Source organism: Psittacula echo (genome assembly GCF_963264785.1).
Source record: "Psittacula echo genome assembly, chromosome: 1".
Classification (NCBI taxonomy): domain Eukaryota; kingdom Metazoa; phylum Chordata; class Aves; order Psittaciformes; family Psittacidae; genus Psittacula; species Psittacula echo.
In genome coordinates, this window is record NC_137735.1 from 97,244,673 (window position 1) to 97,266,924 (window position 22,252).

Genomic DNA, 22,252 nt, shown 5'->3' on the forward strand with positions numbered 1-22,252 from the left:
TTCTCGATAATTGTGTGAGTAATGGAATTGACCTCACCTCCATTCAGTCTTTGTGTTCTCACTTTAATCCTCATGCAAACAACTCTCCAGGTAGCAAATACACATTTGAGCCTGGTATTCAAGCTGGAAACCTACTAGAAAAAAGGAGTAAACTGTTAAGGAAAACGAGGATTTTACTTTAAGTGCAGTGCAAGTATGTGCTGGCAAAGATGGATTAGTGCAAAGGGTCTGGAAGCATCCCGTGGGCTGAGCAGCCCAAACCGTGGGGCTGGTGTACCTCAGTCAGTGCTGCCACTCGCTGCAAGGTATGGAGAGGCCACCAAGCAGCGATGAAGGCTCCGCAACACCACTGCAGCAGCGGCAGCCGTGCCATGGGAACAGTACTGGGGTTGGCCGAGCCGCCCCGTCTTGCCGCGGCTGCCCGGGCCTGCTCCTTAGCCTGCATTCCGTACGCCGACATGGCCGCCCCCAGATAGCCACGGCATGGCTATCGCTCCCTAACCCCGCCTCCAACGTGCCATTCCGGGTGACTTTCATCCGTACAACAACATGGAAGCCGCCTCTCGCCGACCTCCGCACGAAGCTAGAAGGAGGCGCTGCGGCCGTAAAGCAGTGCCCGTTTCCCGATACCCAGCTGTCGCAAACCGGTGAATGGCTCCGGAGAGGGACCGGGGGGGGGTGGGGGACACGAGCCTGTGATTGTGGCACGGGGGGGCGGCAGCGCTAGCGGCGGCTCATCTCCCTCCTCCGCCTCTTGCCCCTGGGGACGCGCTGCTTGGCAGCGACGGAGCGGGAAGATGGATCCCAACAGGATCATCCAGGCTCTGAAGGGCACCATAGACCCGAAGCTGCGCATCGCCGCCGAGAACGAGCTCAATCAGGTGAGGGGGGCGGACGCCCCGGCCACTACCAGCCGCCGGCCTGCCCCGCCCCCGCCCCGCCGCGGCATGGGGCCGCCGCAGAGCACGGGGTCGCCCGGCCCCGCCGGCAGGGGCGGATTGCGCCCCCTCCTCCCCGGCGGGACCGTCCGCTGCGCAGGGCTCAGCGGCGGGGGGGGCATCACCCGCCGGAGCGGGCACTTCCCCGCCGGCTGTCAGCGGCTGCCCCGGGCGCTCGGGCCTGGCGGCGGGAGGCAGCGCGGGACCCCCGGGGTGGGATCTGCCGGCTCCGGGAGCCCCGGTCCTGGGAGCCCGGAGGCTGTGCGGTGCCCTCGCTCCGTTGTGTCCGTAGTTTCGTGACCCTGGGAGCACGGTGTACCGGATGGAGTGCGGCAGTGTAACCCTCGGCTGGCCTGGGCGCTGATTGCGGTGCTCGGTTCTGGGAGGCATGGTGCCGGGGCGGCGTGCTCCTCGAATCTCGGTCCTGCTTTTCCAGATAGTTGAGAGCGGTGGCTCCCGGGGATTTTGTCCCGTTCAGCCGCGCGCGGAGTAAAACTTTGAGATAGGCACGTTGGGATTCTATTGGCAGTCTTTGTCACAGCATCCCGCTGTTTGTACAAGCAGTAAGCACTGAATCAAAACTATGAGCACATTGTCAATTCTTTAACAGCCTTCCAGTACCTAAACGGGGCCTGCAAAAAGTCTGGAGAGGGACTCTTTGCAAGGGCATGTAGTGACAGGACAAGGGGGAATGTTTTTAAACTGACAGAAGGGAGATTTAGATTAGGCATTAGACAGAAACTCGTAACTATGAGGGTGGTGAGGCGCTGGCACAGGTTGCCCAGAGAAGATGTGCTGTCCCATCCCTGGCAGTGTTCAAGGCCAGGTTGGATGGGGCTTGGAGCAACCTGGTCCAGTGGAAGGTGTCCCTGCCCATGGCAGGGGGTTGGAGCCAAATAAGCTTTAAGGTCCCTTCTAAGCCAAAACATTCTTTGCTTCTATGAATTTGGACATTTGAAAAAGGAGAAAGTTCCCTTGCACAGTGCTAAATCCTTTGCATCTATGCTTTAGTGGCATAGATCAGTTCCGTTGGAGGACTTGGATTTTTTGACTCTGTTGGCGTCTTAGAAAAATGGTCAATCAGAATTGGCTATCAGGTATTACTGCTATTTCAGAATTGCTCTTCTGGCTTAATTTTCTATTTAGGTAGTTTAAAAGTCATTCTGAATTAGGCAGAGCTAATCCTTGCTTTAGCAGTTGGCAAATTCCGTTAGTAAATCAGTGGATTAAATGTTGGACATTGAGAAGGCTCTAGGGGATAGTTAGATAAAAATACAAACTTTTTATTTATTTATTTGGCACAGTTACTTAAAAAATCTCATCAGTATCTATTTTTATTCCTACTATGAAGGACTGAGAGGGAAATTATAAATATTTGTCAGCAGCCTGTTGCACAGGAGTCGGAACTACAATAATAAACTGCTGCGTGTTTGGCAGGCTGAGAACAAAGAGGCAGCTGTCTGGATTCCTGGGTCCTGCTCCTTACACTGTTGTTCTGTCTTCAGTAAGAAGCTCGGGAAAAGTTTTGAAAGCAAGATTGAGATCTGTTAAGTGTTTTAGGCTCAAGTGATGGGTAATGCAGTTCTCATAAAAGATGCAGGTTTTAGATTCCAGAGGACAAGTACACAAGTACATTTATTGAGATCAGGTTGAGATACAGATTGTTATTTGAAATAGCTGGCACATTTTCTCTTCTCTAACTACTGTAAGGAATGAGTCTTGAAACTAAGACATACCTTTTATTGTGTAGGCTTTCTGTTACTAAATGAAGCATGATGTATCTAATACAATGTACTGATGCAGTGCTGGGTTTGACATAACTCTTCAGATGAGGAACAAAAGTGCTCCTGAGGAATGTTGCTTAACGTGGGCCTTTGACATCTTGAAGCCTTTCAGTACTTTTGAAGCAAGACTTCAAAGCGACATGTCAGGCTCTCATGTATCTAATGATAGTGTTGACATATCACTGTGCTCCTGCAAGTACTGGAATCCAGATGCTTTTTTGGCATTTATCTTGTTCTAGCAAAGAAGCCAATCCACCAACCAACCAGAAAACCCTCCAACAATAAGTAGTTGAAATGGTAATATAACACTTGGCCAAACAAAACAGGGGTCACCTTTATTCTGTGCTATAGTTAAACTGATGCTGCTCCTGATACACACATGCTAATGGGTATTGAGGTAAAACTTCTCTTGTGTTTGCCTGTCTGCAGTGTACATTTGCTTTCAAGTTTGAATCCAGGTGGTGACAGGAGCTTCCCAGAGAGTGTAAATCTGACTAGCCCACCAATACAGCACCTCTCTGTAGGCACCTCATTGCCTGTACCAAAACAGAGTCCTTTAGAACAATATTGTAATGATCCTGACTCTGTAATTTGCTTACAGCATAGAGTGTGGGGAATAGTGTTAAAATGAAGGAAAGCTTCCCTACCTGTAAAAAGTCCCAGCATGTTGAAAATGCCTCTTTCTCTTCTGTATGCTTCTTTCTCTTTTGCACATGTGTAAAGATAGAGCTAAATCAATCAAGCTGTTGTCTACCTTCTGGATTATCATATAACTGCATTCAGAGATGGAGTCAGGATTCATTTTTTTCTTCCATTATTATATCTATTGGAAAGATGTTTGTGAATTTAATTCTTCCTGCAGCTAGAAGCAAGCTCTGGTTTCCAGACAAAATTAATTTATGGTCCATTTATATCCATTTGTGCCAATCTTACTTCTTAACTAGTATAGATTTCTTGATGCTCTCTCTGACATATTTGTCAAAGGCTGATCTCTACTGGCCTGTTTTCCTTGCCTCAACAGGCTGTATTTCCTTTGCCTTATACTACAACTGAATTTATGAAATCTAATAATAGGAGGGCACAGCTTTTCTTTGTGTTTGTTTCCATTTGAATTAATCTTTCTTGTGCAATCTGGTCATCTGTTTGTGGCATTCCAGAAAGTTTCATGTTCAGTGTCACTAATACCTCATTTGATACCTTCTAAAACGACTATTATCTTATTTGTATCCAGCATCTACATATTTCTCATAATTTAATATACTGAGGTCTCCTTTTATTGTATGGTTATTTGTCACGAAGAAGCCTCAAGCTTTTAGGAGAAGTTCCTGTTATCTTCGAGTGCATGACTGTATTCTTTGTCTCCTTACCCCATTCCATTTTTGATGGTGCAGTTCTAAGGATCACTCAGTTCTTTGTAGGATTTTTCTGATCTTTCTCCTTGGATGATGCATTCTACTTATGAGTCGTCAACAACCTTCAGTCTCTGTGACCTGAACACAGGTGGATGTGTGGGGATTGCCTGAAATGTGATTCTTGATAAACTAGAGCAGTAATTTCCTGCCAGGTCAGTAATCTATCATATAACTGCTGTGTCATTTCCCTTTTAGCCTGTTGATTTTCTAAGTGTACACATCTTTCCATACTCCTCTCTCTCGTGCTCCCCCCACAATTTTAATGCATTGATCTTCAGTGGCTCAGCCTGCTATAGTACGTTTCTTTGGCTTGTAACAAAGGGGGAAATATGATGATTCCAGCTGTTTGTGTGAATATTGAGAAGTTGCAGAATTTGGCTTTGTCAGGAGCAGGGTAACAGTTCTGGAAGAAGAGAAAAAAGTATGAGGAGGTTGCCTAAAAGCAAAGGAGTCCAGAATAAAGATAGGGGCTTCCGTATCTACCACATCTTTGTTGAGCTGGCTGCCGTAGTGGATGGGGATCTTAAGACCACTCTGAAGGTGACAGTGAGCACCTCATTCATAACCTAGAGGAAGGAATCTTAGGTGTTTGGGTATTTGTACTGAAGACAAGTTTGATGAGGAAGTCGACTTACATGATTAGAAGCTCTGTGGAAAGGAGTTTATTTGAGACTGGGTGAATTTGGCAGCAGAGCCCACAAAGGAAAGAAGCTCAGGTAGGTTCTTTCATATGCTTATTTTCACCGTGTATGAAAACACTATGTGTTTTCTCCTCCCCATTTTGCTTTTCCCTCCACAAAATGCCTTTGTGTAGGCAGGGAAAGAAGAAAGTGTCTTTTGAAGTTGTAGTTTGTTTTAACAACTGTCTGTGACTGACAGTGTGAAAAACAAGAGAGAAAATACTCTTAACAACTGCAAAAATATTCCCGAGTGTGAAATACTGATGGAATTTGTAAGTAACACATTTCCAGTGCACAGCAAACAGAAAATAAAACTTACTAAAGCAGGTAGTTGAGCATTCAGATCAAATGTGTGTAAACCTTAAAATAATCTTAGTAAATAGTTAATTGCATAGAATCATAGAATAGTTAGGGCTGGAAAGGAGCTTAAGATCACCTAGTTCCAACCCCCCTGCCATGGGCAGGGACACCTCACACTAAACCATGCCACCCAAGGCCTCATCCAACCAGGCATATATATTCAAGGCACAAATTTCTTTTGTCTGTCTTTGCAAGCAAAAATGTAGTGCCTTGATTTTTCAGCAATTTTTACATGCCATGCTTGGGTTAGGAGGTACAGAGAAGAAGAGGTGTTTACTGCTGATGTAGAAGGATGGTCTGGTCTTCACTTGCAGAACCTGAGGGAAGGCTTCAGTTTTCTGTCTGCATTGTCCTAGATTGTCCCATTGTTCTGCAGGGGAAAGAGCACCATCCAGTGCTGTTCTGCACTCAGCCACTGTGGTTGTCATCAGTGCAGTGAGAAGGTTACAGACAAATAAGATTATGGAGCAGCTGCTTGCTGTGGGATTTAAATGTGGCGGCAAGCAAGATGGAAATAATACTTCCTGAAATGAGTTTAGTAGTATATAATACAGGATAACCTGGGATCCAAATCTGAATGTTAGGTGTGAAGAGTATTTGCTTCAGTAAGATCTTTTGGGGGGAATTTTTGTATATTTTTCTTGCTTCTCTCTTGTTGTATTCTAGTCCTTTTCATGTGATGGTGTTCATCCTGCTGTTTTTCCGTGGCCCATATGAGGCTTTCTTTGGGTGTCATCTTTTCTATACCTAATCAAATAGAAGAGGAAATAGGCAAAACATGATGTGCTGTCTGATGTTTCAAAGACTGGAGCTGTGGTGCTGAGGCAAGAAAGTATATGTTAGGCCAAAGGTGTGTGGACAGAGTGCAAAAACCTGTACAGCTGCAATGCACAGATCCTGAGACAGCAGACACAGATGGCACAAGATGCATGGGGACATATGCATCTCTTCTCCGTTGCTGTAAATTTACCAAACTGCATCTTACCAGTGCTGTGTGCCTCTCCCAGTTTAGCTACTAGCTTTGCATGTTACTGTATCCCATCCTCTTAATCCCAGTGGAAATTAAATGAGTGAGTTTGGGGTTTTTTTTAGTATAAACGCTCTGACGTGTGATTCAGTATGTATTTTACACAGCTTTAAAATGATCGCTCTTTGTAAATACTCAGTGAAAGTTTATAGTTAAAAACTTTTACTTTCTCCTTCAAAATAAACATATGCCACTGTGGGTCAGCACCTTCCACAACGGTGTGAATATGAGGCAAATGTAATTTTTCTCAAGGTGCACAAAGCAGTGTGATGTATTCTGGGAGTTGTGCTGAAGGTCTTTTTCAGCCATCTGGTGCCTCCCTGTGGCTCGTGGGCATGGCTCTTCAAAGTCAGCAGATAGCTTTCCATCCCTTCCATGGGACTGGCAGTAGTCCTGCTCTCCTTTTGTAAAAGTTCAGGTGCAGCTCTTATGATGTAAATAGCTGTCTTGCTGAACTCATCCAGCACCAAGATCTCTTCCTTGTCTCTTCCCACTTACACAGTGCACACCTGACAATTGCTCTGCACCTGCTTGTGTGATAAGTACAGCTTTACTTACTGGTTCCCAGGAGCCTGTTACATGGTTTCCCACACAAGGCAGGGAAAGAATACATCCCAAGATCACAGTTAGCATTGTGAGACAGTTAAACCGAGAATGTGCTGGTATACAAAAAATGTTGCTGCATACAGCTTTTTAAAAAGTCCTCTGTTCTAAAAATTGCAAGCAGCATGTAGTTTTCCTGAGCGGGTTTGTTGTTGCGCAAGTGAGCTTCACAAATACAACCAAATCGGGGGCACAGAGTCTCTGTTGATCTCTACAGTGTTTGTGTTTCTGGTAACAGTCAGAAAATGAAGCTATGTACAAATGTGAATTATGGTAATGACAATAGTATGGAGTAGGAGGATTTAATGGGAGCTTGATACTCTGTGTCTGTCGGCCCTTTAGGAATGTTGGCATGTAAAGTGTAAAGGAACCTCATAGCAGTGTGCTGGTAGAGCTGGGGCCCCCTCTGAGACGCTGCGCGTACCTTCTACATAACATGTCTTTTGTCACTCCAGGCACTTGCTGAAAAGATTTGCTGCATGGGCCAAATAGCCGTGTTTGTATATATCCTGGCAAAACTTCAGGGATAGCAGTTGTATGCCAGCACAAGTGGTACCAGTAAACCTTCCTGGAGTAGCACTGACTTTAATGTGGATTTAGTAAAAGCTGTTTGTGCAGAGAAAGGGAAACAATTTTTACCTTTATCACCGTGTCCACTCTAAATGTCATGCTGGTAGGACTACTGCAGGAAAACAACAATAGCAAAACAACTTCACAAAATGTTGCATTCTTAATGTGTTCATAGTAGTAGATTGGGTTTGAGAAAAACGTATTGGCACTGTTCAGAATGAAAAGAATGATTTCAGTTCATGCAGGTTTTTGGTTTTCTGTGCTGCTGGGATTCCTTGTGGCTCCCCTATCTCCCTGGAGTTGGGTGTTGAGTGCTGGAGGATGCTGCAGCCTACTGCAACCCCCATCAGAACCCACCAACATTGTAGATATCTGTCCAGTAGTGACTGAAGGACAAACTTTGCACTCCAGGACACTTGATTAAAGGGTGATCTTTGGAATTGAGTACGCTTCAACCAGTTGACGTTGACAGCTGGTATTTCTGCATGTTTGTAGATAAATGGTGTTCCTGTGTTGTCTCTTACAGCTTTTACTTTGTTTGGAGCATTTCTTATGGATAATGAAAGTTTATAGAGAAGGGAATTATAGGAGAGTATGCTTTTGATTTGCCGTTACTGCTTTTATGTGAGATCTCAGATTACTCTATAAACACCAAATGAGTCTCTGAGCACAGAGTAGGTTAGAATTACACTATCATTATAATGAGTAAAATGAGGGCCAGAAAGTTAACTGATTTGGTAAAATTATTGAATGATAGTGTTGTGATGCAGCTGTTGCACTTAGGCATCATGAAAGCAATGTAATTCTACCTCATTATGGAAATGCTAGCTCAAGGAACTGGGTACATGAAGAGCAGAACGCTCCTCTTTATTTCACAGCTTTTGAACGAGGCAAAGTTTACGGGAGGATGTAGTATATTTGTACTTAAAGCACAGCTCTGGAAACAACCACAGAACTGCCAGGCAAAGCAGTTGGAAAGAAATACTATAAAAGGTAAAATAAAGCGAACTTGTGCTATCTAGCCCGAAGGAACATCTCTCTTTGGACATAAAGCACATACATCTAAGTGATGAAAGATCTGACCTACTAGTAACTACTGATGTTGCCAAGGCTTAGTAGTTACTGCACCATGCTGAGTCAATGATTCTTCACGTTGGAGGACCCCTGTTGAATGACAGCAGAATAATGCTATCAGATTTTCACATCTTTTCAATCTGGCATGCCTTGCTCAGAAGTTCAGTGAGCATTATTTTCTCTTTGACATTCCTCAGCTGCATGGCTGATGGAGCGTTTGAAAAGTTCCCAGGAAGGCTGTGGGGTTTGAAATGTTATCTGTGTGCACTTGGTTTTAATTAAAAATGGTTATTCCACTGTATTTTCCCAGTTCTTTTTTTTCTGTTAAGATGCACTATACTTCTAGTTCATTAGTGAGTGTATAATATCTGGTTAATGTTGATGCTCTTTACAGTTGAATATAATTTTAAATGGTTTTCTTAATCTCTTCAAAATTCAGCATCTCTATTACACCACAATCCGTTTTGCAAATAAATGGTATGTATTGATGAAGCATGTCAATATCCATTTGATTTATGAGGCTAAGGTAAATAATTCAAAGACAGATCTGTAGCGCTTCTCATTATGCATATTCAGAATTATTTAAATATTGAGTACCACTATTTAAATATTAATTACCACTAATCTGTAATGGAGAGCCTTGTCACATTATGTATTCTACCCATGGGCCGTTATACACTCAGCTTTCACAAGTAATTATTTGATTTGCTGCAGATCCGGGTAAATCCAAGTGCTAAAACCTTTCGTACTTCATGAGGAGAGTCAAAAAAACCTGCAAAATGTATTTGTTATTTAGCTTTTGATAATACAGTCTTCTTCAAACATAGTGATTTGCTAGCTGTTTTTTATGTATTTCAGTCCTACAAGATCATCAATTTTGCTCCAAGTCTACTGCAAATCATAGTATCAGATCAAGTCGAATTTCCAGTGCGTCAGGCAGGTGAGATGAATTCCTTGTTTCCTTTTCTTTCAGTAGACAGTCAGTCTGTATGTTATTTCAACAATGTACCCCACTGTTGCAATGCAAGTAAGTTCACATTTGTCATAAATGTGGAAATGAAAAGGATCTAACATGAGGGTCAGTTAAAACCAGGGGCATATCGTATAGCCCTGGTTTGGCATCCCTGTGTTTGTAGTGATCCCTGCTGGATTGCTGTGATACTTGATAGGAGAATGATTTCTGCTCAAAACTAAGTACCCAAGGGAGCCTTAGGTCTTTATTTTCCTGGTGGTATAGAAGTAGTGATGCCAAGACAAGTAGGAATTTAAAAAAAAAAAAAAAGTGGATCTCATTTTTATACGTGTATCCATTTTCCTGGAATAAGGAAAGCTTCTAATAATAAAAAATCCCCATCCCATAGTTCTCTAGGTCAGGGGTAGCCCTGTATGCTTAGTCAGTATCTATGGTGCCTGCTCACAAAAGTAGATTTGAAGGAAGGTCACATCGCTGCTGAGTTATAAATTTATAGCCTGAGCATGCCTAGAAAGATTGCCCAGCAGTGTGTGTAAGTCCAGGTATGGTGATGCAGTTAACTTCAGGGTATACATCTGAGTAAGATCAGATTCTAAGTTCTCATAATCTATTTTAACTAATCCTATACAATATTTTTGACAGATACAGAAAATACTCAGTTTTTTCAGAAATTGATGAACACTGTTTTGCTCACAGCTGTTTTTATCCTATGGAACAGCATTTCCCATAGAAGCACTGCTGGGTTTTTTTTAACAGATCCTATTAATCCCCTCAGTGCATTGGGGCATGCTGACATGTGCTGTTTGTCATGCTGGCATTTATTTTTTCAAAGATAATCCAACTTTGAATGGCATTGTTAAACCATTCTCTAGTAAAGTTTGATGCTTAATCTAGACTCCATAAGGTAATTCGTGTAAATTAAGCTCTCATTTCAGTATCATTCAGAAAAACCCACCAAGTAGGTAGAACATCATTTCTAAATTTTTGGTTTATTTTTCATTTCTTACAGAGTAGGGGTAAAAAATAGGAAAACATGTTTAAATTACGTTTGTAAGCTAACAGATTTCCCTGGGAATTTTTTGAAAGCCAAGAATTTATATAGCAACAGGATCTATGGTTAAAGTAAATTAAAATTGGGCTGGTCTTTCTGGACCTATTTCTCGTTTGAAAATTCTGTCACGTCGTCAACAAAGAACTGTTTTTCCTCTTATTCCTATAAAATGTTTTACGAACTACATGTTTTCATACTTAGTAATTTGTCATCACCAAGAAAAATGATTGTACCCAAGGATACCCTATATAGACTTTAAAACCCCAGCTAGTAATCAGCCCAACTAGTGCAGGTATGAGAGTTTATTAAAAAACATTCATTTAATGTCTTACACCATATTTACTACGTTTTCATAAAGAATGCCTACAGGCATTTTAGTACTGAAGCATAAATGCTGCTTTATTTTCTGTTGAAGATTAACTTTATTTTTCATGGTTGTTCATGTGAGACAGAAGGGAACAATTCTAAGGGATTATGGGAAATCCTAGTAGTGAGATAAAGCTTAGGGAATTCACAACAAACATTTTGGTCTGAATAGAAGGTAGGCCACATGCCAGTTTCATACTGAGCATTCCCCCAAGCGAATGTCCCTTCTGCATGCACAATGGTTTGTTTACCTGAGCTTCCTAAACTTCACTTACTGAGCTTGAATTAGGGATGACTAAAAATGCAGAAAAGTAGATTTTTGTTTGCTTATTTGGAATGATGCAATAGAAGATTGCTGTAATAGAGAATGTATCCTGATAGAAGCTGACTGAATACTGTCCTGTTCTGCTTAGAACCAGGCACTTGAGCCTGATCTTGTATGGAATTATAAAGAAAATGGTGTTCTGCTTCAGCTGTGCTTAGTGCCTAGAATTGTTAACCACTCATGCAATGGTTTTCAGATGTCTTTTCAACTCTTTGTTCTACTTTCAACTTGTAGTAAAGTTGAGCACAGAGGAATGTGGAGATGTGTTACAATTAAACTTTTATTTCCACAATGTTTATACTTAGCTGCCATTTACCTGAAGAACATGGTGACACAGTATTGGCCAGACCGTGAACCACCTCCTGGAGAAGCAGTATTCCCATTCAACATTCATGAAAATGATCGTCAGCAGATTCGTGATAACATTGTAGAAGGAATAATTCGCTCTCCTGACTTAGTGAGGTACCTTACATTGTGTGGAAGTATTTCAGTAGCTCAGGTTTTCAGACCTACCGTTCCACATGTAGTTCATGTGAGAATCTCAATTTCTTTGGAGATGAATCAAGTACTTGTTTTGAAAATGTAATAATAAATTTTAACTTATTTATGTGCACTTGTTTTTCAGAAATGGAGTAACCCGGCTAAGAGCCTTGTGATGTGATTTGTCCTCTTATGGTGGTGTTTGAAGTGTCATGTAACACTTACTGTAGTGACAGCCTGTCTGTTTGGCTGATGAGGGCAGAAAGGGCTATCTGCAATATAGAATTAACCATTCAGAGAAATACTGCCCAAGATCTGTTTTTTTCTAGTAGCCCTTTTCTCTATTACTTTTGCTATTTGTATATGTAGTCTTGGTATTTACATATGAATTAGCATTCTTGGGCTTAAGATATTCGAAGAACAAAGAAATGCTGTTCTCTTTTTAATGGAAGAATAGTTAAGATTCATAGACATACTACAACCGGTACTTGTTCACCACTCTACAGTGAGGCTGACAGGATGGGATTAGGCTGTACTGTATAGATGTTCGTCTTCAAAAAACAGAAGAAAATCTTCCTCTTCTCTCCTCCTGCTCCCCACCAGACTCATTTTTTTGTCAGTGGTCATATCCAGAAGGGGTGATTCACTACAGATTGAAATTGGGATTAGAGAAAGCACTTTTAAAAAATAACGAAGAGCTAGAGTACATTAGACTGCTATAGCGTTGCTGTCACTAGAGGTCTTTATGAATAAATTAGACTAACACCTGCCAGGAATGCTTAGGACATAAATGGTCCTATACTGAGACAAGAAAATGAACTAAATCATAATTTCCAGTTAATCTTTCCCAACACAAGGGAGTGGAGCATCTCCCTTATGAGGAAAGGCTGAGGGAGCTGGGTCTCTATAGTTTGGAGAAGAGGAGACTGAGGGGTGACCTTATTAGTGTATATAAATATATAAAGGGGGAGTGTCACGAGGATGGAGCCAGGCTCTTCTCAGTGGCAAACAATGATAGGACAAGGGGTAATGGGTACAAACTGGGACACAAGAGGTTCCACTTAAACTTGAGAAGAAACTTCTTCTCAGTGAGGGTGACGGAACACTGGAACAGGCTGCCCAGGGGGGTTGTGGAGTCTCCTTCTCGGGAGACATTCAAAACCCACCTGGACACATTCCTGTGTAACCTTATCTAGGTGTTCCTGCTCCGGCAGGGGGATTGGACTAGATGATCCTTTGAGGTCCCTTCCAATCTCTAACATACTGTGATACTGTGATACACTGTGACGCAGATTGTTAGTATCTCCACTGAAAGAGATAGGTGCTCCTTGCCAAGGTTGTGCTATGAGATGGGGAAGCTTGTGTTGTTTTGTGATAGGGTAATAAAGGTATGTAGTTTCTCCTGCTATCATGTCATAAATACCAAGGCTAGGTTCATACAAAAGAACACAAAATAATGGAAGTTTGAAGAGTTTTTTGCAAACTAGTTCAGCCATAGTTTCATAACCTGATATTCAGAATGCTCTGATGTTGCAGTGGCAATCTGCACCTAAAAGGATTGTTGAAAACACTGGAACAATCATCTGTAATGAAGTGCAGGGTTTCTAAATACTGGCTAAATTTGTAGATTTGTCAGAGGTTCAGAAAGTCAAAGAAACTTTACTGGAACTGGTCTGAAGTTCTAATCCTGTTATTTTTCATTGTTTGCTTGTGAGAATAAGGGGGGGAGGAACCAAACCAGCAACAAGCACAAATTCCAAAGACTTGAGGGGGGAAAATAAGTTAGTACAAAGCTAAAAAGATCGGTAGGTGGAGGACCCCTTATTGAACTACTTTTTAATAGTGGCTCCTTATGTAATGAACTGCAAGAGGATACCGAAGGAAAACTAAATATAGAAGAACCAATATTTTCTGCAGACCTTTTTTTAATACTTTAGCAGAGCCAAGAGTATTTATTTACAGTTTCTAGTTCAGTGCTGCTCAGCTTTTTGAATCACACCTCACTTTAGTCAATTAGCAATCCCATCTTGCATCACCATTGTGAGTGGCGACTAAAAGTGCATGGAAGGAGAGGAATGGTGAGATATTTTTACCTAATTGGGCTCTGCCATATGCTTTGGAAGTGGAGAAAGTGCTGTTTCTAGTAGATCCCAGGAAGACTGTAATTTTGTGAGGAACCTCTGGTTTGGGTCATAACACAGGCCAATACTGTTTAATAAAAATGTACAAATTTATGATTTTGTGGTTAGTTTCAGCCTCTTAAGTGTGTAGAAGTGTAAACATTCATTTTCAAAGTACAAAGCTAGCTGGTCTCATGAGCAATTAATTGTTTTCAGATATTGCCTGATGAGTGTGGAAAAGGGAGAAAAGTAGCTGAAATGTCCTAAAATTAGTTTCTTCCTTGAAGTTGAATCCCCTGGGATTTTTTTTTCCCCCTTTCTTTTCCTCTGCCACTTCTCAGAACACTTTCAGTGCTGTTAAAATGCATATGATGCTTATGATGTAATACGCATATTGTGGCCAATAAACCAAGATTTGGGATCTGTTCTTTAATATTAAACACTGTGCTGTGATCTTATTTACTTACATTTCTTGTTCCCTCCTGCCATAGAGCCCAGCTGACAATGTGCCTCCGTGCTATCATTAAACATGACTTTCCTGGCCACTGGACAGCTGTGGTAGACAAGATAGGCTACTACTTGCAGTCTCAAAACAGTGGGAGTTGGCTTGGGAGCCTCCTGTGCCTGTATCAGCTGGTGAAGACTTACGAGTAAGTTGATGTCCATCAGGAGATGAGGTGGCAGCACTTTCAGTCTCAGGTGATTGATGAGAATGGCATTCTTGAGAATGCTGGCAGTTCTACAAGGAATTCAGATAGAAAATAGGAATTAATAATTGTGCTATGCTTTCTTTCCTGAAAATAAATGAAAACTATTTGTCACCTTTATATCACCAGTGAATTGAAAGCAGAGACGCCAGCAGTAATCTGTATGAATTTACTGACTGTTGTCTTGAGGCTTTTTACTTTTGATCTGATTTAACTCATCTGTGAAAAATTTCTTAACTTCTTTTGTTTGACGATTCCCCAAATGCTGGATATATGAATGCAAATTATTTTCTACTTTTATGTCATGAATACAGTGCTGTCATCGTCATATACTCTTACTGCATTTTGTTACCTATAGCATCCTCCTGATAGTCTAAATCCACAGAGCATAGATTAGGACAAATGTAGTGAGCATTCTCACTAATTTAAAAAAAAAAATAAGTCCATTGTTAGAAATATATGTATAAACTGCACAAAAGAAATGTAAATGGAGAAAGAGAGACTCTTTTCCAGACAAAGGAATTGTCTTTCCCTTTCAATGGCTGTTCATTTCTGTTTGTTCAGCGCCCAGCTGGGGTTTGTCACTGGTATGAATGTCAGAGACTTTCAAGTCCTTGCTCCTGTGAGCTGACAAATCAATAGTAAACAATGTTAGGTCTCCCTTCCTATAGCTACATTCTATATAAGGTAACATTTGTTGGTTTTAATTTCTCTATTTATAGGTTAGTGAATTTGCACAAGTTGTTGAGATGGGGGTTAGAAGAGGGGAGAATGAGTGCTTGGATATTATTTATTTAATTTTGGGGTTTTAGGGTACAGGAGTTAAATTGCTGGTGAGGAATAGGCATTAGAATCTCCAGTGTCTAGATCCTGGACCAACATTTTTGTTTCCTTTGCAGATACAAAAAAGCAGAGGAGCGAGATCCTCTCATAGCAGCAATGCAAATATTTTTGCCTCGGATTCAGCAGCAGATGATCCAGCTTTTACCTGATAACTCCCATTACTCTGTACTGCTTCAGAAACAAATCTTGAAAATCTTCTATGCTCTTGTTCAGGTTGGCATCTGTGTAGAGGAAAACTGAAACTTTTACTTTGCTGGGCACAACGACCCCTTTCAGTACACTCATGGGTGTGATTGAATAAGAATATCGATTTCACTGGGAAAAGTCACGTACAATAAACAGCTTTTATAAAAATATGTTCTTCATAGATTCTTTCTGCTTAAAAACAGGTCACATGATCCCCCAGATTAAATTTTGAATGAATCTAGTACTTTTGCACATCCTATTTGTAAGCTTACTGGATAAATGTTCGTGTTCTGTACAGTCACACATAACCTGATATAAACTGTATGGGTGTCTAGACTGTGCTTGTTGGGCTCTGAAAGTGTCAGTAATGGGTATTGTACTATAATTGTCAAATAGTGTGCTTCAGTAGGTGGCGTTTCTCATTATCTTCTGATCTTGCAGAAATTATTTACTGAAGCACATACATTTTACATAGATGAGTTTGGCTTTTACAGGGATGTATTTGTTCAGGAAGCACTTTTAGAGAATGAGAAACAAAACAAGATTTTACATAAGGGGCAGCAGAAGAATTCTTACTAGAGGTTAAAAAGCTAAAATAGTTTGTTATTAGATGGGGGGAGGATTAAAAAGATCCCCAAATCCTATTTTACTTTTCAATAGCTTGCTTGAATACTGTCACTTCGCTTTAGATTTTATAGAGAAGTAAGATTTACTAGATAGTAGCTTTGGAGTAATTAAGAATATATTTTACTTCCTGAAATGCTACTGGTTTACCCAAACTCTGTAATACCAACACTGCTGTGGTCCCTGAAAGTTAGCTGGGGAATTGTGAAGAAGAGGAAAAACCAAAGAGTCAGCAAGTTCTCAGACTAAGGAACTTTCCTCAAATAGTGTCTGCTCAGAAACTCCTGTGTAAATTGTACCAAGAGGGATGCAGTTAGAGTAGTATTAATATCTAACCTAATTAGTTTTAATTTTGCTTAAAGCCTCATTTTCCTCAGATTGTAACTACTGTAGAAACATCTACCTTTTTGAGGTAAAATCAGTATTTGATGACTGTGGTTTTTATTCTTATTTCAGTATGCATTGCCGCTTCAGTTGGTGAATAACCAGACTATGACTCAGTGGATGGAGATCTTCCGTACTATCATTGATAGAAATGTACCTCCGGTAAGTTTTAGTTTTGCAAAGACAATAATTGTGCATTGCCGTTTGTGGAACAGTCAGTGTGAAGATTTTTTGAGTGTTCTTTTTTTAAAAGGTCATCTGTTTAAGATTCTTATCCTTGGAATAAATGGTCTTTCTGGCAGAAAGCCAGGAAGATCATGTAAGCTGTCCGAATTTCATTCTCCAAGGTAGTGACACCATGGAAACTCCAGTCTGGGACGTCTGCAAGTTTCCAAATATTTTAGCCAGTCTCTCTCTAACAAGAAACGAAAGTTCATCGCAAACCCGTCATTTGTCTCTGTTCCTCTTTTTCTTTCACCCATCCTTCACATTTCTTGAAGAACAAAAGTAGCAATTAAATTCTCGTTTGTGTATGTACAACATTAACTGGCATTTCCTCAGTATTTTATGTATTTCTTTCACAACCGTAACATTCTTTTAATAACTTTTGCGTTAGAATATGGTTAGGGTGTATATATTTTAAAGAGTTAGTATCATGCTTGCCACTGTGTAGTATTCAAGTATATCTAAGAGTTTCTGGTTGTAAATATGAGTATTTATCTTAGAATTGTAGAATAGTTAGGGTTGGAAAGGACCTTAAGATCATCTAATTATGAAAATCAAAGTACAGGGATTGTGCAGGTATTGCACATATTATGTTGATATTGCACAGTTATATTGACTAATAAAGATATTTGAAAGTTTCTGAATGTCACATAACTGTTAATAGAACCAAAGTTTTCCGTTGGGGCTGTGCATTTGTAGTAGTTTACTCAACAAGGAACATTTAAAGCATCATTGATCTCAACAATACACACAGGTAATTTAAAATGTGTTTATTTATAGGAGACTTTGCAAATTGATGAAGATGATAGACCGGAGCTGGTGTGGTGGAAATGCAAGAAGTGGGCATTGCATATTGTAGCTCGTCTTTTTGAAAGGTAACAAACTAACAAACTGATTAGAAACTAAATTTGGGTTACCAATATGTAATGTTACTTGAGGTGCAATTAAACAGGACAGTTGATTTGATTTAACAGCTCATGGTCATGGAAGACGTATTCCTGCTGCTGTCTTCTGGCTTGTACTGGCATAGCCACTGGTCTGAGCTCTTAGTGAAATGAATTAACTTTAAGATGGCAAGAAACTAGCCCTATGGAAGAAGTACATCTTTTAAAATTTACTGATTTTTTTTTTTTACTGCATTCAGCTACAAGTGCTTATATTCTCAAACATAAAGGCAGGGGAAGATTTGAAAAGGAATCCATAAATATGAAAGTTACAGAGCTTGTGACAAAAAGGTGGCTATATTTACTTGACTACAGTATCGTACATTATCGTAATCTTAAGAAAAGGGAAGCGGGGAATTATATGGGAAATAATGGCTTAGAAGGAATCTGAATGAGAGGATTCCTTTGGGGATGGAAGACTATGCAGGGTCCCCTTGTTTTAGAAATTACTGTGTTTTCCTGACACAATAGAATTCTCAAAATGTAAATATCTGCATCCTCTTTTTAAAGGTATGGAAGTCCTGGGAATGTGACCAAAGAATACTTTGAATTCTCAGAGTTTTTTTTAAAAACCTACGCTGTGGGCATACAACAGGTAAGTACAGTTCATCTGTTCCTGAATTAAATAATTTTCACTGAAGAAATGTATTGCTTTTCAACAGTGTGCTCGTATCGAAGTTCATTCATGAAACAAAAATGAACTGAGTCAGGCAGGTCTTCCTTTTAGTTATTGAGAGGTTCTTTAGAACTCAGTGCCATACAGCTGAGGTACATAATGCAAGTTTTCAGCAATTCAAACAACCTTGCAGGAAAATTCTCAGGAAAGGTGAGTGCTGGTGAAACGGTATTATCATGTATGAACATTCTAGATACAGCTGAGAGGCAAAACTATTGATGCAGAGCCCTCATATCATAGAAGGGTACATTTTCAGGCCAGTCTTTAGGAAGTGCTTTTGCTGTGAACAACTTAGGCACAGTAATCCAATGATACTGTTTTCTTTCAGGAAGATGAAGCAGATTAGAAGGTATCTGGAGAACAGCAATGAAAGTGGTTTTATACTTGGCAAACATATTTTATGAAGATACAGCATAAACTCACACTTTGCAAGGAAATTTTTGTTGAGGAATGCTAATTATTTGTGAGTAGCATGGTGTTGTGGAGACAGCTCAGTTCTGATAGAGTTGCATAGAAGAGAGGCAATTCGTGTCAGAATTTTCTGTGGTTTTCTGTCAGCTCAGCTGTGTACCCCTCCAGCTGTGAGCTTTCAGCATCTCCCTGGTTTGGTGGAACGGATGTAGTAATTTGGTGCCTGAAAGCCCTGGCTGCTGGCTCCTAAGCTTGGATGTTTTTGGCACAGCTCCTCCTGTTTCTTATGCAGCCTACCATATACTATATGACTACAAGCATAGTTCTCAGCTAAAACTCTTGAGTGTTCAGGCTTTTGGATTACATATTCCAAACAGGCTTCTAAGAAGTCAGGAGACTGCAGTACACTCTCCTTCTTGTGATCTGTGCTCTTGCCTCCCTTTGACCTGTAAATCTTGAAAAACACCTGGGAACAGAATTTTTCAAGTGACAAGTGTTTGGATAATGTATATTTCCAGAATAGGTGGCTGCTTAGCATGCTGTCAGTTTAAAAATCCCTGACAGGGTGTCTTTAGGCTTCTTATGATTTAAATTCGATGTGGGGTGCCAGGCGATTGTTATAACTTCAAGTCAGATTTAAACTAAATTTCAAAATACGAGAATTGTCTGCAAAACAAAATTACTTTTCTCCATCCAGTTTGACAATAGGATAGTTTATCCACCAGTGTATTAATTCTGTGTAAATATATAAATATTAAGAACCAGGGAGAGGAATGGTTGTGGTAGGTCTGTAAGCATTAAATTATATAGTTTAACGTCTATTCTAAACTCCTTTCAGTGTTTAACTTCTAAGTGAAAATATAAGATCCCATGAGCAGTTGTCATTTGAAATACTTAAGGTTTGTCTGTTAAGAGATCACACTATGTAGCAGAGGGAGCAGTTTGGCTTTCAAGATAAATGGACTGGACCATCTGCATGTTTCTTCTATTTCTGGCTCTTAAATGCTGATTTGTCATGTTTTCTTGCAGAGTTAATAAGAATTCTATTGTGAATATTACATTACTAAGCCTTCATTACTTATTTATCAGTTGTAAAGTGCTGGCATCATGCTAGAATCTATATGAGCTATAGATAATTCTTGCCCAAGGAGCGTATCGTATAAAAGACTTAAGATCAGACTTGGTACTCATAATGAAGGAGTTGTATCCAAAATAAGATCTATTATAATGTTGTGAAGAATTATGAAGCAGAATTGTTTTTCTGAAAATACAACTTGATATTTTGTTATACATTGCCCTTGATTTTTATTGTTATTTGTGTACATGTCAGTTCTTTACACTTATTAGCGTGGTTCGTTTGCCATTAATGCAGGTTAGTGGCTTTGTTCTGTAGATTTTTCTTAGTAGAGCAAGCCTGTATACTAAGGGAGCTTTCTGTGACAGAATTTAGGATAGCATGCTGGGTGGTACTAGATGATGATTACAAAAGGGAGTTGAAGGGTTTTGCATCTCTTCTGATTCACAGATTTAGGCACTAACCTATTTTTCTAGTTAATATTTCTATTCTTACCTCTGTTCTTCCAAAGTAATTTGTCTTCTTTAGGGGCTTGTCCTTAAAAAATGAACACAGACACTGCTAACAAATTTAGCAGCCAACCAGTTTGAAAATCTCACTGTACCTTTTCCTAACCTATTCCAAGTTTTGCTGAGGCCTGCGTAAATTGAGAGCCTGTGAATATTGAAGTATATCTTTGGTTTACTATGACAAGTGATCACATGGTGGGGGTAGTAGTAAAGGTAGACATGTACGTAAATGCTTGCAGGATTAGATCCTGCAATATTCGTAATGTTACAGGATCTAATATAGATAATATATATACTTTAATATATATTATATATAATATATGTATAAACATATTTAAATGTTTTCTGATTTTTGGATCAGGGCATTACAGTGATAACTAACCATAGAGCCTCTGCTATAAAACTAATTAATCTGTCCATGTGCATTTACTAAAGAGGTTCACTGCATGTCTCTGTGTGAGAAAGAAACTTCATTTAGAAATATTAATTTGTCATTTCTTTAGGTTCTCTTAAGAATCTTAGACCAATACAGGCAAAAAGACTATGTTGCGCCACGTGTTCTTCAGCAAACATTAAATTACCTGAACCAAGGGGTTATTCACTCTGTAACATGGAAGCAAATGAAGCCACACATACAGGTCAGTGTATAAAACCCAGTCATAAACACTGCATGTCATTACAGATTATAAAAACAGCAGAACATCACCAGCAGTTTTGCAGTTTTAGAGAAGGGTTCATACAGCAAATGATCTGGGCAAAAAATAACATTTCTGTATGAATGTGGTTGGTTTTTTTCAGTATTATGACTACATTTTATTTCAGATATTGTTAACTCAGCTAAAGATTCTGTTCCGTATTTTTATTTTGGAAGTTTTCCAGACAGTCATAATGTTCTGTCTTTTATTACTTACTAGTGTTTTGAATTGTCTACAAATTTGGAAAGTCACAATTGATTAGATATAGGGAGAAATTCTTCACTATGGGGATGGTGAGACACAGCACAGAGAAGCTGTGGGTGCCCTGTCCTTGGAAATGTTCAAGGCCCGGTTGGATGGGACTTTGAGCAACCAGGGCTAGTGGAAGATGTCTCTGCCCACAGCAGGGGGGTTGAAACAGGATGCTCCATCCAACCCAAACCATTCTGTGATTCTGTGATTGTAGTGAAGAGATAGTGGGCAAAGAGAACATGAACTGTGAGAAACTTAACTCTTTGTTTTATACGTGAACTAAAACCAAGTGAAATGTTATCGTTACGCTTTTATTTTTTTCAAATCGTAAGTTCCTCTGTTCTAGTTAGTTAATCCAATGACTCTTACAAAGAAGGACTTTGAAGTCCATTCTCATATCAAGTGTTGCATTGGTGAGATCCTTCTGCCGAATGCCGTGTTCTGCTGTTCATAGACTGTGTCCTGAAGTATATTTTGTGTGAGTCACTTTATAAAGTAGATTATATAATTACTGCTGTCTGGGACTGTTGCAAAAGAAAAGTATATTGTAAGCTTAATTCTGTTGGCCAAAATTAACACTGGTTAAAAGAATTTGACTCTTCAGGAAAGTAAGTCTAATAAATCAGTGCATAGTGGAGGGAACCTGTACTGGAATTTGATTTTGTGTGTACTTATGTGTATTTGACTTCTCTAATATTAGAGTATAACAGAAGAAGTGATATTCTCTCTAATGTGCTACAAAGATGAGGACGAAGAGCTCTGGCAAGAGGATCCATATGAATATATCCGCATGAAATTCGGTAAATGTTTGTGTTTATTTTTTTGCTTTCATTGTAACTGTGCACTGTAGTCCCAGTTAACAGCATGGCCACTGTAATGTCTCTGTCTTCACAAGTGTCCTGAACTGGAGGAAGAAAATTTAGTTTCTTAAATCTCAGTTAATCTGAGTTAAGAGAAA

The 22,252-nt window shown here is 40.0% G+C and overlaps 1 protein-coding gene across 3 annotated transcripts in view; it reads left to right on the forward strand.

Annotated features, from left to right (window-relative positions):
• Positions 1 to 767: 767 nt before the first annotated feature.
• The window catches only part of IPO8 (importin 8), a 49,038-nt gene continuing 27,553 nt past the window's right edge, over positions 768 to 22,252 (forward strand). For all 3 annotated transcript variants that reach the window (XM_080623864.1, XM_080623865.1, XM_080623866.1), the window contains exons 1-10: positions 768 to 881; positions 9,307 to 9,388; positions 11,469 to 11,625; positions 14,255 to 14,413; positions 15,370 to 15,526; positions 16,580 to 16,669; positions 17,513 to 17,607; positions 18,187 to 18,271; positions 20,851 to 20,985; positions 21,995 to 22,094. In XM_080623864.1, coding sequence (XP_080479990.1) covers positions 798 to 881; positions 9,307 to 9,388; positions 11,469 to 11,625; positions 14,255 to 14,413; positions 15,370 to 15,526; positions 16,580 to 16,669; positions 17,513 to 17,607; positions 18,187 to 18,271; positions 20,851 to 20,985; positions 21,995 to 22,094 — 1,144 coding nt within the window. In that variant the 5' untranslated portion in view covers positions 768 to 797. The remainder of the gene's footprint in view (positions 882 to 9,306; positions 9,389 to 11,468; positions 11,626 to 14,254; positions 14,414 to 15,369; positions 15,527 to 16,579; positions 16,670 to 17,512; positions 17,608 to 18,186; positions 18,272 to 20,850; positions 20,986 to 21,994; positions 22,095 to 22,252) is intronic.